Genomic DNA, 16877 nt, shown 5'->3' on the forward strand with positions numbered 1-16877 from the left:
AGGTCTAGTCTCAGTTCCAGCGTAAATGATCTCGAGCAAAACATCTCTGTTAGGTTTTTTATGGAATGGGGGAATCGGAGGCTGCTCTAGCTAGCTGGGCCTAATCTGCTGCCCTAGGCCTATGAGGAGAGGGGCGGTACATTGGAGCTTTGCCTAGTGTGGCAGATTGTGTTGAATGGCCTCTGGGGAGGATGATACTTGCTTCCCTCTTAAATGTAGGGGTATGAGGCCCTGTTCAGTAATAAAGACTATGAAGTGCATAGAAATACAAACAGCAGTGACTAGAAGAGATGAGCTTAGATTTCAAGGCTTACTGGATCCCAACCCAGAGCACTTCACTCTACAGGTGTTCTGCAGGGGAGTCTGTGTCTTGTGTGTCTGCATTGCATTGTCTGTCTGTGGAGCTATGCAACAAAGGAAGATTTGACCAAAATGCAGAACATTCTACATAATCATGAGAGAGACAAGGTGGGTGAGGTAATACCTTTTATTGGACCAACTTCTGTTGGTGAGAGAGACAAGCCTGTGAGCTTACACAGAGCTCGTCTTCTGGTCTGGGGAATGTACTCAGAGTGTCTGAGTGAAATACAAGGTGGCACAGATTGTTTAGCATAAGTCGTTAACTCATAACAGTACTTATACTAAACAATCCGTTCCACCTTGTATTTAGCTGTGACACTGAGTACATTTCCCAGACCTGAAAAAGAGCTCTGTGTTAGCTTGAAAGCTTGTCTCTCTCGCCAACAGAAGTTGGTAATAGAGATATTACCTCTCTAATATCCTGGAATCAACACGGCTACAACACGGCATACATAATCGTGGGCAGCTGAAAGGTCTGAGTGTGCGTTACACTTTTTTAATATGCTATACTGTGGTACTGGCATTGAAATTTAGCTTGTATCAGGCTTCTGCCTTAGCATCCTAGAAGAGAGAGTTGGAATTTTTGTTTTGAACTTGACAGAGCATTTGTTTGTTAGCTCTGTTGCAAATATTAACAGCAATTCTAAGGAAGAGTTGTATTTGTTAGAAACTATAGGAACTTGTGCCATAATATGGTTTGAGTTGACTCTCTTCTGAAGCTCTTCTGAATGCAACTTGATTTTTCTTCTGTGCATAAGAAGGTGAACAATGATGTAAGGTGAATAGTATCTACTGTGGTATCTTAGCTTACCTCGAAAGCCCACAGGAGGGAGAGATCTATATTCCCATTGGGAAAGATCTCTCTTCCATGTCACTGCTGTTATCAATAAACAACAGATTTGTCACAATTTCATTGACTTTTTGCAAAATCCCACAATGAGAATAGATAGTGCATCCATTTCTGCATTGCTTCTATACTATTTGGAGGTTGCAAGCTTTATTTTCATCTCTGCTTTCACGTTCAGAGTTTGTCGAAAAAGGATGCATTGGATCCACAGTACAGACATTGGTCCCCAACATGTTTGAGTACGGTGCATATCCTAAGCCATAAGTAGTGTTGCCAACTTTCTAATTTCTGAAAACTGGACACTACAACAGTAGCTCCGGAACATCCTCCTGCCGTGCCTCTTCCCTGAGGCCCTGCCCATGCTCACCTCTTCCCTCGGGGCCCCACCCCGATCGCTCATTGCTCTCCTCCTTCTCCCATTGCTCCTTCCTCTCCACCCTCCCCACCTTCCAAGATGGGCTTCCTTGGCTCCCACAAGATGCAGGTAGGAGGCAGCCCCGGCTGATGACCCGGCGTCTCCCACCCACATGCGGTAACCAGATTTTTAGTGTCCGGTCAGTACATCTCACTGGACACTGAACAGGTCCTCTTTCGACTGGACTTTCCTGTCGAAAATTGGACTCCTGGCAACCCTAGCCGTAAGTGATGTTTGTTGCTCACTAATTGCAGCACATGTTCTTATCTATCAGACAGTGACTTGGATGGTGGTATTTTTGCTTAGGTTTGGAATTCAACGAGAAGTAAGGTGGCCTGCAGAGTTTACTTGGAGGCTGCAGAGGCCTCGTGCTTTAGTGAATTAGATGAAGGGTTTAAAGATTACAATGTAAACATCACTTTCTGTTTATAAAAGTGACCAGCGACACTGGACTTTTGCATATTGCTATCTAAATAGCACTTCAAAGCTGCTAACTTGTTGAGTAAATATATAAAAGGCAAAGGGTTCACCAAGCTCATTTCTTCCCTCCCCTGCACACAGTAGAACCTTTGGGGTTTGATCCTGAGAATTGCTGAACACTTGCTGCTCCTGTTTGAAGTTATTGGCTATTTTGTTGCTGTCTTCAGTGGGAACAGGATCAGGCCCATTGACTTCATGGGACTCTACTTTAGGACAGCATCCCAACTGCACTTCAGAGCAAGAGGGGCAGGATCCTTGGAGCTTGTGAAAGGGTACAGACTCTAGGGCAAAGTGCTGCTCAAGTTTCTGTGAGTGGGCCTGGAGGATTCACAACTACAATAACTCACTGGCCTTTTGTTTCTGCCCTTGTGCAAAAGGTAGCACCTCAGGAGTGAGACTCAGCTACTCTAAGGGCTGCTCTGCTGCATGTGATTGGAGGGGTGGCTGGGCACCCTGTTCACTTCTCGGTGAAAAGCACTTGTTCAGATCTCCAGAAACCTTACAGATTCAAGATTTTGCCACATATTGCATGATGATAGGAATCTAATCCAAATTTCCTAAAAATGGTAATTTTTTTTTAAATAAAGAATTGCATGGCTACATTTGTCATTGTAGTAGCGGCTAAACTAGTTTTTGAAAGCAAGAATTTTTTGGCTTAATTTGTTCTGTTGCAGCACAAAATGCAAAGTGGATCATGCTTAGTTAAACTTGTCTTCATAATGAAAACTTAAAATAGGCAATTGAATACTCAAGTTAGGGAATTTAAATATAAAGTTTTATTTTAAAATAACTTTAAGTAGAATTTTTGCTTTACATTCTGCAACTAACTCTCCTATATACCAAAAATGCTCCAACCTTAACCCTGCTTTGTGTGAGCCATATAATGGGATTGAAATAATGAGTGATCTTTCATCTTATGGGCTAAATTCTTACTTCACTTACAGGTTTCAGAGTAACAGCCGTGTTAGTCTGTATTCGCAAAAAGAAAAGGAGTACTTGTGGCACCTTAGAGACTAACCAATTTATTTGAGCATAAGCTTTCGTGAGCTACAGCTCACTTCATCGGATGCTGTAGCTCACGAAAGCTTATGCTCAAATAAATTGGTTAGTCTCTAAAGTGCCACAAGTACTCCTTTTCTTTTTACTTCACTTATATGCATGCAGTGCTGTTCATTTAAGTGCAGTAGCATGTGTATAAGTGGTGGGGAAGAACTTGGCCCTCTTTGCGTATACCGAAATGTGGTAAGTATTTAACATAGCAAGTGCTGTTTGAATTTATGGTAGTAACTTTCAGGTTAGACATATAGGTTAAGTTTTGGTGTGATATAAATAACTCTTCCATAGCAGCTGTGATTATGGAAATCTGTGAAATACTAAACACTAAAACAATGCTAAGCCTTTTCATTGACGCTCTATTATATCCACAAACCACTTATATTATGGCTGTTGGAATACCATGTGGGGTGTTTTTCAGTTTGAATCCTTATGTTGGTTGACCTTGCTATCCCGACAGTGTAGTTTCTTACTACATGTAGGTGTTTGAGATGCTTCCAGTGAAGTTGCATTGAAAGTCCGGATTATCTAGTCCTGGTGCAATGTTACTGGAACTTTTGAGCACAATCATTAAGGAGTAGGGACTGCAGAATGCCCGCTGAAGTGGATGGGAGTTTAACGTAAGGAAGAATGGCAGGATTAGGTCTATTAGGCTGTAGTTAATTCAGCATGCAAATAAAATATTGTAAACTTACTGTTTTTCTCATGCCTTTTTCAATATGCAATAACATACTCATTTTGAAAACAAAAAAGAATAGGGAAATGGGTATTAATTTTTGAATGATCAAACCTCTTTAGTTGGAATGGGAGAAAATACTCACGCAACCAAAACAATATTGTTTTTAAACAGTTCATTTCTAAATGCCAATATAATCAGTTTATCTTTTGCTTTAAGAATAAAAAAGGTATCTTGCAGCTCATAACTTGGGCCCTGATTCTGCAAGTGCACAGATGCTGTAAGCACATGAGTAGTTCTGTTGACTTCAATAGGATTATTCAGTTATGTAACATTAAGCGCATGTGTAACCATTTGCAGGAGCGGGCCTTGGATATCCATTATTAGCCCAATATGGGGTACAATAGCAACATATAGACATCTGAAAATGGAATTTATAAGGAACCAGCAACTGATCCATACCAGTAGTACCTTCATCTGGTTCTGCTATAATGTTGTAAATGACTCAGCCACTTTTTGAAATTTAAACTTATAAAATAACATGATTGTAATCTATGCACAAAAGCTGTTTATTCTTTTAGCTTTATACCATAAGTGGTAGAATGTATTTGCCATAGCACCACGGTTTATTTAGTCTTCTGTAATTCTTGCTCATTTAATGATGCCAAATGTCAAAACAGCATTTGCTGTGCTAAGCATAAGGAGAGCAGAGAGCAAATTTATCCAGTTTTAGAATTTGAAATATTTCAACCATGTTATGCATAGAACCAATAAAATAGGTTTCTTCATAAGTGATGATATCAGAACAATCCAACATGGGGATATTTATCTTCAGAAGATTATCACTTTTTCCCTTATAATGTGTAACCTTTTTTTTTTTTTTCATGTTCTAGATGTTGACACATTTGTATCTGATACCCTCAAAGGAGAAAATTTATCCAAGAGAGCAAAGGAAAAAAAGGATGCTCTTATTAAGAAGATAAAAGAAGTCAAGGCTAAGTAAGTCATCTTTACTGTTTTAATTTATTAGTAATTGCTTGTTGCTCTCTTGATAACTACTCTGTTTTAACAAGGAATTTTATATGGCTACTTTGCAAAGGGATCTACATGGGTGAATTGAATTGAATCCCCACAGGATTCAGTTTATCTCAGTGGGGAATGGGGGCAGAAGGTGTCTGCCTGTGTGGATTCCTTTGTGGGATCAGGGCTTTGGTTCTTGGCCCAGGACCTGTCTTTCTCTGACTAATGAGGTCTTTAAAATGTAAAAACAGTAATATTGGAAGAACTTGTCCAGGATGCTTGCTGCAGTTGCATGATTATTTTCTTTGGGCCAGATTCTCAGCTGATGTAAGCTGGCATAACTCTGTCCACTGACTTCAACATCTGTTTGTTTTAACCTATTCTCTCCTTAGCCCTGTCTATGCTAGGAAATTTAACCATTCCTGAAAATAATTTTAAGCAACAAGTTCCTTTAAACTGATATTGAAAACTGTTAAGTGCAGCATAGACCCGAAAAAGCTGTCATCTTAATGTTGTTTCAGAGAGTGTGCTTAGAGACTTAGTTCCACCCTCTGACTACCTGGGTGAGGAGGATTTGGCCCTAGTTTTACACATACTGGAAAAAACCCTGTTCTGCAGTATGTTGTATCTTAAATTAGGATATGTTCTGGCACTCCTTATTCTTCTCTTCAGCCTCTCCACAGCGTTTTTCACGGTGATTTCTCCGTCCTGCTTGATATTCATCCTTGGCTCTCATGTCACACTCCTTTACAAATGTCAGTGATCCTGTAACTGAGTGGTGACAGTATACTCAGTGTGCTGTTCTAATGAGGCAGAGGTGGAACCGGCCCCCAAATCTTTATACTCTAAGGGTTCTCCTACCTCTCTGTTCATTTAATGTTTCTTTTGGTAGGTGGTCCTCTTCCTCTTTCCTACTTTCCATGGGGGTCCCCCAGGGCTCTGTCCTATATTCTGGTCCTTCTTTCTCTACAACTCATTCCTGGGTGATTTCATTAGCTGTCATTTCTAGAGATGACACTCCACTCCTGACTTGTTTCCTCCCATTCAATCCTACATCTCTACCTCTCTGTCTTCTCCTGAATGTCTTATCATAAACTGAAACTCAGCATGCTAAAACTGAACTTCTTTGGTGAAATCCTGACCCCAATTACAGTAAACGGGAGCTTTGCCATTGACTTCAGTGGGGCCAAGATTTCAGCCCTTATCTTTATTTCCAAATTCTTGCATTTCCACCTTTATCACTGCTAAGGCCACTGTTCTTCTTATTACCCATGCCCCAAAATGTGTGTCTGCTAGAGTCACCTTTGATTTCTCCAACCGGTTCTACTCATCCAGGCTGGGTCCAAACATTGCTATTTTCTACACAATGTTTCTTAGATCGAGCCTTTTATCTCTGCTTGCATTTCTAAGTCTCTCACACAAGGCCTCCTGGATTCTCATTTTCATTGCTTTTAACCATCACCTCAGTGGGTTTCCTGACACTTGCACCACCCCTTCTGGTCCATACAAAATGCAGCTGTTAAGATCATCTTACTTGCCAGTCATTCTGATCAGCTCCCCTTTTTACACCTACTCAAATAAATTCAAGCTTCCTGAGATTCCACTTAAAGCTATACATAACAATGACCTTTCCTTACTTATTTATCTTGCATCTTATTGTGTCACTGCACCCTGCAACTGTTTTGTTCATGTATGTTGCAAGGATCATAGCTTTGGGGGACATGGCAATGCGTGTAGTTTTCACCACAGCAAGTAGTATCCCTCAGTATAAGAGGTATAGTAGTATCATTCCGTATAAGAGTTGTTGGGTAAATTTTATTAAGCTTTGCTTACAATTCACAATATGTGAATATGTATTCAAAGTACTATTATATTTAAATGCATATCAATATCTTAATTAACAAGTATCTTCTGTATATCCATTTTGTTTTTTATATGCTGCTAAAGTATTCAAGCCAAATCCAAATTTTGTTTCTTTGTTGACCAGTCACATTGTGTTCATTCTAAAACATGTAAAATATTGTGATATGTAACTTCTGATAAATGGCTTTCATTTATATAGAGACATCTTAAAATATAGTATTAACTTTTGGGAAGGTAATGGAAAAGTAAATGTTATGTAATATGTTCATTTTAATTAAGCTATTTGAGCAGATGTGTTAGAATCTTTTTTTAAGTATTTTTATTGTTACACCTGAATCTGTTTTTAAGTGGCATTTTTAATTTGTCACTATTCCATGAAATTTCTTTGAAATGTCTGATAATCATGCTCACAAATTCAAAAACACTGGAAGAAGAGTTTAATTGTTTTAATTTATTGTTTAATTGATTAAATGTTTTAATAGAGGTGAAATTTTGCAATATAAATTTGCTGCAGCAGTACTCATAGCACAAAACTGTTATTTGGAAACTAATAATTTTTCTGTATTTGTGTTTGTCACATCTTGAGACTTTCCAAATGCATATTGCTTTATGTTGTCTTTTTTTCCTCCCTCCCCTGCAGTTACCCTCAAGATTTCCAGGATAAAGGTAATTGTAAAATATTTTATTTCACTGTGGTATGACTTAAATACTTTGCTCATTGACAAACTCTCAATTGAATAAACATACTGTACATGTGTTTAAAAGCATAAAATTAAAATGTCCAGCTTGTGCATTGATTGACTCTTAAGGATGGGGATGCTAGCTCCCCCTACTGAGCAAAAAAATTAAAAGCTGCAAAAATCTCCTGTTTGCTTCAAAATTTGTGTGCTAAAACCTCACTCATTTAATAACTTGCTTATATTTAATTCATGAATGCACCATAGGAGAAAGTTTGCTAATAAATGGGTCTTGTTTAGAAATGTAGCTGGAAATTTATATTTAATATACATTGAATGTCTTAAATATAGATTACTTGATGAACAAAAACTCAGTATTGTCTAAAACTATACAATTTATGTTTTGTCATAGAAAGTGTATGCAAAGCAGTCTACTTTGGCAGTAACCAAACGTTAATAGTGATCATTTATTTGAGACCTTTTTTGTGAACCTATTTTACTTTTTAATAGGTTGATTTAATGACTATATGATATTGGCTTTTAATCCACCCTTAATGAATATGTTCATAGTGTAGCAAGGAAATCAGACCTTTAGCACAGGAGAACAAGATTTAGAGTGCTAGTAATGAAAACTGAAGTTTGTATTCTGTATTGTCTTCTTGAGGAGTAAGCAAAGTGGCACAGTGCAACTAGAAAGAGAGAAAATTGAAGAGTGTATTGCTACAGTGTTCTGTTCTGTAACTAAACCAGGAATGGCCCTTATTTTCATGATGCTAATTCACGAGGTCATGACCTGTAGCCTGTGGATGCTGGTATGAGGGTCACAGTGTGAGGTCAAAAAAGCTTATGCAAAGTTGCACTCTTTGCAGAAAGTAGAACCCTGGTATCTTCTATCTGTAGACAGGAGATACTAATGTATAACTAATATTAGTGCTAGCTGATAATGTGAGAGTGTACAGACACTTTCTATGAACCAGCTTTTCAGCTAGGGAAAGCTAAAGCAAAATACAGTTAAAATCAGACTATAGATTTTTAAAAATAATTTCAATGAATTTATATATATATCTTTAATTTTCCATTTTAACAGTGGTGGTTCCTAACTTTCTGGAATCAGTTGGGTTTGGCAAAATCAAAAGTTTGCACTTAAAGTTTGTTTAAACTAAATTACCCCACTTTATATTATACCTTAGTCCTTCCACTCAAGTTAAAATCACATTTTGGTCATCTTCATCAGAAGTAAATGAAAAAGGATAAAGAAAATAAATGCAAAATTTGTATTTTTATTAAGAAAATGTCTTAGCTTTATTTTTAAATTAGATGGGGTCACTGTTCAGTTTAAACTGATCTTATTTTTGTAAAGTATATTTTACATTTTAAAGTATTTTTTGTAGTGTATATACTGTAATGTGTAACTTCCAAATTTGTATATAACAACCAGAAGGTTTCAAAATTCTTTAGGTAGGATCACTGATAAACATGTGAGCTTGTTACAAAGACCAGAGCTCCTATTTACTGCATTTATTTAAAACCAAGTTGAAGAAAACTTCTTATAGCATATCTGCCCTTCCAACTGTTAAAGACTTCATTGATCTGGTTGGTAGTGCATTTTTTTTCCTCCTCAACTAATTTTGAGATGAGATTTCTTTAGCTCCAGAGGAAGATATAACTTGAAGAATTCAGCGTGCAGCGATTGCCATATGCTTATAACCTGCTCTGATTTCAGTGATGAGTGTATTTGATATGGTTTGTTGAAAGTTCATACAACCTTTAAGAAGAACAGCATTGCCTTGAGCACACTCAATCCCCATGGAGCATCTAGAACTGCATGTGGTATAGCTTGTACATTTTGACATTGTTTAGTTTTCTTTCAGTGTAACTAAAATGAAAGGACACGAAAACATATGCTGATGAGTACCATAAACGGGACCAAACTTTGAAAATGTTATCTACATAGAAAATCCAGATGCATTCATGAGCACGGATGTACAAAGTGAAAATATCACTTAATTCTCATCCATGAGTTATTACCTAATTTTACATTGGCTCTTACAGTTAAGATATAATGCTAATTGTGAACAGGTAGAATCCCTATCCTGCTCTCAAGACAACACGTACATACTGGATTAATTTCCAAAACACTCTCCCTTTCTTAAAATTTTTCTTTATTATTTATTTATTAATAAACCATAAGATCAGGAGGGAGCTTAGGCTGAGTTTTTTGTTTGTTCCTAGGGTTTTCCTGTAGGACCTCTGAGGTATTTTTTTTAATTGACTCTTGTTGTGCTTCAGCCCTTTAGAACTGTAGATGCATCAAAAGTGGGTATAATCACACTCAGTCTGACCTGCCCTAAATTTTCCAACAGAGAGATCTCCTGAAAGATCAGTGATTACATTAATTTTCAATGAAGCTTATACAGAGACTGGTTTTTGGTTCTAAGGAGATAGAAGCCTGGTCTTTGTTGAAGATTGAGAGTTATTACAGTTTTTGGCATTTCTATCTATGTTTGAGATTAATTGAATCCATATTTTGGCTGGCAAAATGTTTAGCTAAAAGAGCTTTGTTTTTAACTCATGCTAAAAATAATGCTAAAGTTGGCAGAAGCACCACTGAAAGTACTATGGACCCTAGATAGCATACTTGTGTTTGAAGTTTGGTGTGCTGTTATGTGCTGATATATGGTTCCTGCTCTCTGTAATGACCGGGCTGAGAGCTGCTTCTTTTTGTTGAGGCAGTGTTTCTTTTTTGAGCTTCTGCATAAGCTGCCATCAGGAGATGGTAGCAGGGGCTTCTGGGGCTGGAAAAGACAGAGGCAGTGGCTTATGGTTAGGAGTAGCACAAGAACAGCTATTGAACGATACCATGTGGATGTGGAAGTATGGACCTAGCTGATGCTGTTTTTAATGGCAGATGACGTCTATGCAGACCGCCACTTCTGGGCCAGGAATGCAAATGCACGGTGGTGGTAGCAAATTATGTTGGAAATATGGGGTGACTGGCAGTGGGCTCAGAACTTTTGCATTAAAACAGATGCATTCATGGAGCTGTGTGAGGAGCTTGCCTCAGGGGTCGGCAACATTTCAGAAGTGGTGTGCCGAGTCTTCATTTATTCACTTTAATTTAAGGTTTCACGTGCCAGTAATACATTTTAACGTTTTTTAGAAGGTCTCTCTCTATAAGTTTATATATTATATAACTAAACTATTGTTGTATGTAAAGTAAACAAAGGTTCTCAAAATGTTTAAGAAGCTTCATTTAAAATTAAATTAAAATGCTGATCTTATGCTGCCAGCCTGCTGCCGGCCTGGGGTTCCGTATACCTAGGCCGGCAGCAGGCTGAGCGGGGCCTGCGGCCAGGATCCTGGCTGGCAAGGAGCTAGCAGCCAGAACCCCAGACCGGCAGCGGGCTGAGCGGGGCCAGCGGCTGGGACCCCAGACTGGCAGTGAGCTGAGTGGCTCAGTCCGCTGCCAGTCTGGGGTTCAGTCTGCCGGTTGCTGCCAGCCAGGGTTCCAGCTGCCGGCCCCACTTAGCCCGCTGCCAGTCTGGGATCCCGGCCCTGCCCACATAGAGTGGGTACCTACTTTCTCCCTGGTTCTAGCCCATTCTCTTCCTCTCTCTCTGCACTGAGCTAAGGGTCGGAGTGCACTGAGCACAGGGCTGGGGGTGAAGGAGCAGGCTGGGGGTTGGGGTGTAGGGTCTGCCCAGGAGCTAGAATGAGAGAGGGGGTTCAGGGTCGGGGTTTGGGTGTGGAGTGCTTACCTGGGCAGCTCCCATTTGATGCGAGGGGTGCAGGTGGGAATGTGGGAGGGTGGGTGCAGCAGCTCCTGTTTGGTGCTCAGGGTGGGGGTGGAAATGTGGGGGGTGCAAGAGTCAGGACATGGGATATGAGGGGGCTGGGTATGTGGGGGGGTTCAGGAGTCAGGGCAGGGGGCTGGGGGCATGTGAGAGGTGTGCAGGAGTCAGGGCATGGGGTATGGGGGGGCGGGGTATGTGTGTGGGGTACTGGAGTCAGGGCTGGGGTCGTGGGGGGTGCAGGGGTCAGGGCAGGAGACTGGGGTGTGCGGGGGTGCAAGGATCAGGGCAGGGGGCTGGGTGTATGTGAGGGGGGTGCAGGGCTCAGGGCAGGGGGCTGGGGTGTGTGTGGGGGGGGGGTGTAAGGGTCAGGGCAGAGGGCCGGGGGTATCAGCTGGGGTCATGGGGGTGCTCCCAGCCCCCTGTCCAGAGCAGCTCATGGCATGGGGCTGGAGGGGATATGCCCTGATTCCAACCCCCTTCCCCAAGGCCCCATCCCCACCTCTTCTCCACCTCCTCCCCGGAGCAGCGAGCACGCTGCGGCTCTGCTTCTCCCACCACCTCACAAGGGCCATCAGCTGATCAGCGGCAGGGAGGGAGAGGAGGAGGGGCAAGAACGCAGCACGCTGGGGGAAGAGGTGGGGGACAGGGGAGCTTGCCTGCTCTGCAGCAGCAGCCGGCGGGGGGTGGTGGGGGTGGAGAAGAGCGGGCCGGGGCCGGCAGGATTTTTAAGGGCACGCTGCTGCCTGCCGGGGTCCCGGGCTGAGCGGGGCCAGTGGCTGGGACTCGGCAGGCGACAGCGTGCCATTAAAAATCGGCTCGTGTGCCGTCTTTGGCGTGTGTGCTATAGGTTGCTGACCCCTGCCTCAGACCTTGAATGGCAGAGTACCCAGCTGAGACCCATTAAAGGTCCAGAAGCATGCCATTGTTGCCTATGGAAACGGGCACCCCCAGATTGCTACAGATCAGTCGTCAATCAGTCTGGGATTGGAAAATCTACAGATGGTGCAATGGTCATTGAAGTTGGCAAGACAATTAATGACGTGCTGTCCCTGTGATGGTTTCAGTCACAGAGACCCTCTTGGGATTGTCACCTGATTTGCTGAAACTATCTCTGAGCCTGTTTTTTTTTGCCAGCTTGGGACTCCAGAACCCTGTCTTGTTGAGCCAGACACGGAAGCCTGCTTCAACACAGACCCAGGGTCTGAACCATGCCCCCAAAGCTGCAGACTTAATTGAAAGCAGCTCAGCAAGTACTCCTGTCTCCAGCACCCAGACACCCAGGTCCCAATGGGATCGAAACCCCAAATAAATCCATTTTACTCTGTATAAAGCTTATACAGGGTAAACTCATAATTGTCCACCCTCTATAACACTGATAGGGAGATATGCACAGCTGTTTGCTCCCCCAGGTATTAACCACTTACTCTGAGTTAATTAATAAACAAAAGTGATTTTATTAAGTATAAAAAGTAGGATTTAAGTGGTTTCAAGTAATAACAGACAGAACAAGCAAAAATTTTCCAAGCAAAATAAAACAAAACACTCTAGTTTAAGCCTAATACATTAAGAAACTGAATACACGTAAATTTCACCCTCAGCGATGTTCCAATAAACTTCTTTCAGAGACTAGATGCCTTCCTAGTCTGGGCCCAATCCTTTCCCCTGGTACAGCTTTGTTAGTTCCAGCTCAGGTGGTAACTAGTGGATTTCTCATGACTGGCTACCCCTTTGTTCTGTCTACCCACTTTTATAGTGTTGGCACAAGGCGGGAATCCTTTGTCTCTCTCTGGGTTCCCACCCTTCCTTCTAAATGGAAAAGCACCAGGTTTAAGATGGATTCCAGTATCTGTGACATGGTCACATGTCCTGTGAGACCCCTAGTCTCCATTCTTCCAAGGCTGGCCGGCAAGTTCCCAGGAAGGTTTGCAAGTAAACAGAGCCATTTACAGGTCATGGATTCTGAAGCACCCTTAATGGCTTCCATTTAACATGTTTATATCAGTAATACAAGTTTATATCTTATTCTCCTAACTTCAGACATAGAAATAATACATGCAAACAAATGGGATGAACACACTCAGTAGATCATAAGCTTTGTAATGATACCTTACAAGAGACTCTTTGCATGAAGCATATTCCAGTTACATTATATTCACATTCATTAGCATATTTCCATAAAACGTAAGGAGTGCAACGTCACAGTTCCGCAGGCTTGTAAAATTGGAAATATTCCTGAAATAATTGCAAGGTTTGAATGGATGGGCTCCCAAACTGCACAGGCATGATAGCTGGGGGCGGGGGAGGGAACAGTATGCATCCCCACCAGTACTGAGCAAGCGAGTATATTAACAGGAAAGGATACTATTCCATTGTTATGCAGGCTCTTGTGGACCATCCTGGCATATTCATGCTCACCTCCTTTGAATGCAGTTGGAGAAGGTGCATGATGCCAGGGTGTTCTAGAGGTCTGACGTCTTTCAACATGGGCAAGCTGGTATGTTGTTCCTCTCCCTAATATCGCAATATCTGTGATCCTGATGTGTGCCAACAGGAGAAGGTAGTTTAACTACATGTTGAGCTTGAGCAAGTGCAGGATGGTGGTGTTGAACTTGAGGTTATCATGCAGTGAAGACAAGGCCAAAGAATCAACTTGTGTGCAGAGCATTAGTACCCTGAGCTTTGTAGATGGCTAGTCCTCCTTTAAATAAAGTTAGCGGCTGCTTTCCATTTTAAGCTCACTTCTTAGTATCTCCCTATCTCATTGCCAACCTAAGCAATTCACCGAAAATTTCACATGCCAGATACAATCTCCTGGTAAAACTCTTCTGGAAACACTGGGAGAACTTTACATGAGAAATTTCAGAGATAGTTGCTTAAATGTTTCTATCATTCATTTTTTTCCCCAAAAGACTTTCCTTATGCGTTTTGACTCCTCACATCTCTGAAACAAATTCACCTACAAACCTCATACTGCTTCTGTAGTGCTTAATATGTAGATGTCTTTCTCTGGTTTTGTGAGGCTCAGGTAGGAATTCTTTGGATGTTTAAAATTACTACTTGATACCAAAACCTAGATGATGGATTCACACACCTTAATGCACATAATTTATCAGTTTGTTGCATGTCACAGTGGGCATGGAGAGAATAGCTGTCAAAGGAACCACTTGGGTGATAGGTGGATTGGGTCATTTTCCTCATTAATGTTCTATTGAAAATCAACTAAAAAGCCAAGGGACTAAAGTGTACAAGCTTTAGTTTGAAAGTACCTTTATCCACTCATTTGTGCTAATGAACCTGGATTGGGAATCTTACATTTATTAATTACTGGGTAATATTCTTTCCAGTAGTGGAGGCTGGATACTGGGCAGAAGGAACTCATTTCAGCTTGACACGTTTGGGCCTTCTAGCAAAAAATCAGGAGGCAGCTGCTTGCTTGCCCTCCTTTAAGTGTTTTATACGCTTTAAGTTTAAATTTGAGCAATTTCTTTGCTTCCTCCTTCCTAGATGTTTTACTAACACAGTGTCTAGACCAGAGATAGTAAATAGGTGGATAGTGGGCCAAATCCGCACCACCAGCCACTTTTGAATGGACCCCAAAATCCTTTTGTTTACCTTCTTATTTATTTATTATTAATAATTATTTATTTTTGTTTATTATCATTATTATTGCTGTTTATTATTTTCTCTGTAGTCTGGACCTTGACTATACCTTGACCAAGAAATTTGGACCTTGACAAAAAATAATCGACTACCCCTGATCTAGCAAGAGTCTATTTCAAGGGCAGAGGCTGAAATATTTTGATGTCTGATCTCCTTTACAGATTAAGTGGTTGAAGTAATATCTTAAATGTTTGAGCTGATTACTATGAACAAGTAGTAGCAGAGGAAAACAAACTGTGAAAAAAAGAAGAGTTCGTTGTTTGTTTTTTTGTTTGAACCAGATCCTCCTTTAAAGTAATATGGTCTTGTTCATAATATTTAGTTGATATCAGTTAAACCTGTTGGAAATGTTCAGTGCAGAATACAGGGAATTAAAGTGCAGCCCTTGTTAACATAACAGTTAAGTGTCTAATTCCCCACTTACCATTCTGCACACTTACCCCCTTAATATGTGCTCTTTCGGAACATCAATAAATTAATATACTGTAATTGAAGAGATGGTGTTTAATAAGAAAAGATCAGGTACAATACCTTTTTATTGTGGGCAAATCAAAATATTGATTCTGTGGTCAAACCTAAGTGGTGAGTTAAACTGCAGAAATGAGAGAATAGGACTTATTTTTATATAACTGTTAATGATATATCATTAATTAAACTTAAAAAAAAAAAGTTCCAGGATAAATCAAATGCTGTTCTGGGGAAACAAGAAACCATATTAATGAACATCAACTCCTTAATTATCCTCATGACTATATAACAGGGGCACATTCATGTCTTTTCTTTGTGCAATAACTTTTACAAAGAAGTATTTTAAAACTGATCATTAATTTTATGACCACAGAAATGAGATGCAAAATTTATGCTGTTGTCATTGGCATAGGCTCAAGGCACTACTGACATTATGTGTGATTGTAATGGAATGGTTGCCAGTTAATGAGTCTGTAGACAATTCGTTTGAGCATGCTTTGCGTTTAGATGTCTGATTAGGCTGTAATGCTTTCAATTATGTCTTCAAATTGTATTGGATACATTTACCTGATGCCCATTGTTGCTTGGTAGTGCAGCTTTCTATTACGTAAATACAAGTTGAACACTTTCCTTTAATTTATTTATGCTTTTCAGATGTATTCGCAGGCACTTAGCACCTGCGGAGGGGAGAAAATGGTTTGTGCTGCTCGACACTGACTCCTCTGACTGGTTAAGGAGTAGCATTGATAGCTTCAAATGCAGTCTGTTCCAGTCTTCCTCGGTCAGTAGAATATTGGCTTTGATACATCAGGGTCTGGCTGTGAGAAGATTAAAAGTAGGGAAAGGATTACTAGGCCTTGTCCAAAGATACAGAAGACCCCACAGAATTAACAAAAAGGCTTATTATACTTTTGATGTATAAAACTTCAGGGAGTAATATCCCTATATGTTAACAGCACAGACTCTTAAATCTCTCAACCCCATAAAGCCAGGAAACTGAGAATTAAGGCTGATTCTACTCTTAAATCATTTTGTCATGCATAAACTTAAGCATTGTAGATGTGTTTTTCTTTGGAGCTCCAGAGTATTGCGTGATCTATGATACCAAAATAAGCTACAATTCCCAGGCACAATTGGGTGGGTTAAAGACTGCATTTCAGCCTGTAGTGTGAACTACAAAGCACTTGGTTTAAACACAAAAACAAAAGATCTGGCTTAATATAGTCTCAAATATCTTCCAAGTTAGTTCCCCCTCTATTTCAGTGTCTATGGTATATTTTCTTAGTGTTACGTATTTCAATTACTGTCTTTTCAACACAAAGCATGGGTACACAAATACATGTTCTCACACACAGGGTGACCGTGTTTCTATTTGTACTCAGATTGCTTTTCTGCATGGGTAAGTTTTTAAGCCTGACAGCTTCAACTTTAACCACTCAATTTTTGTAAGATATAAACAGTTTTTGAAAGAAAAGCGCTCTCCTTTTTCTACGTTCTCTGATATGTGTAACTTTTCTCCTTTTCTTTGCATAGTTGGTATATTTTTAGACATATACCACATTTT

At 40.4% G+C, this 16877-nt stretch overlaps 1 protein-coding gene across 2 annotated transcripts in view; it reads left to right on the forward strand.

The window, feature by feature from the left end:
- SKAP2 (src kinase associated phosphoprotein 2) overlaps positions 1-16877 on the forward strand; it is a 149887-nt gene that overhangs the window by 14724 nt on the left and 118286 nt on the right. For both annotated transcript variants that reach the window (XM_073333650.1, XM_073333651.1), the window contains exons 2-3: positions 4725-4830; positions 7355-7380. In XM_073333650.1, the coding sequence (XP_073189751.1) occupies positions 4725-4830; positions 7355-7380 (132 nt within the window). The remainder of the gene's footprint in view (positions 1-4724; positions 4831-7354; positions 7381-16877) is intronic.

This window comes from Lepidochelys kempii, chromosome 2, assembly GCF_965140265.1.
Source record: "Lepidochelys kempii isolate rLepKem1 chromosome 2, rLepKem1.hap2, whole genome shotgun sequence".
Classification (NCBI taxonomy): domain Eukaryota; kingdom Metazoa; phylum Chordata; order Testudines; family Cheloniidae; genus Lepidochelys; species Lepidochelys kempii.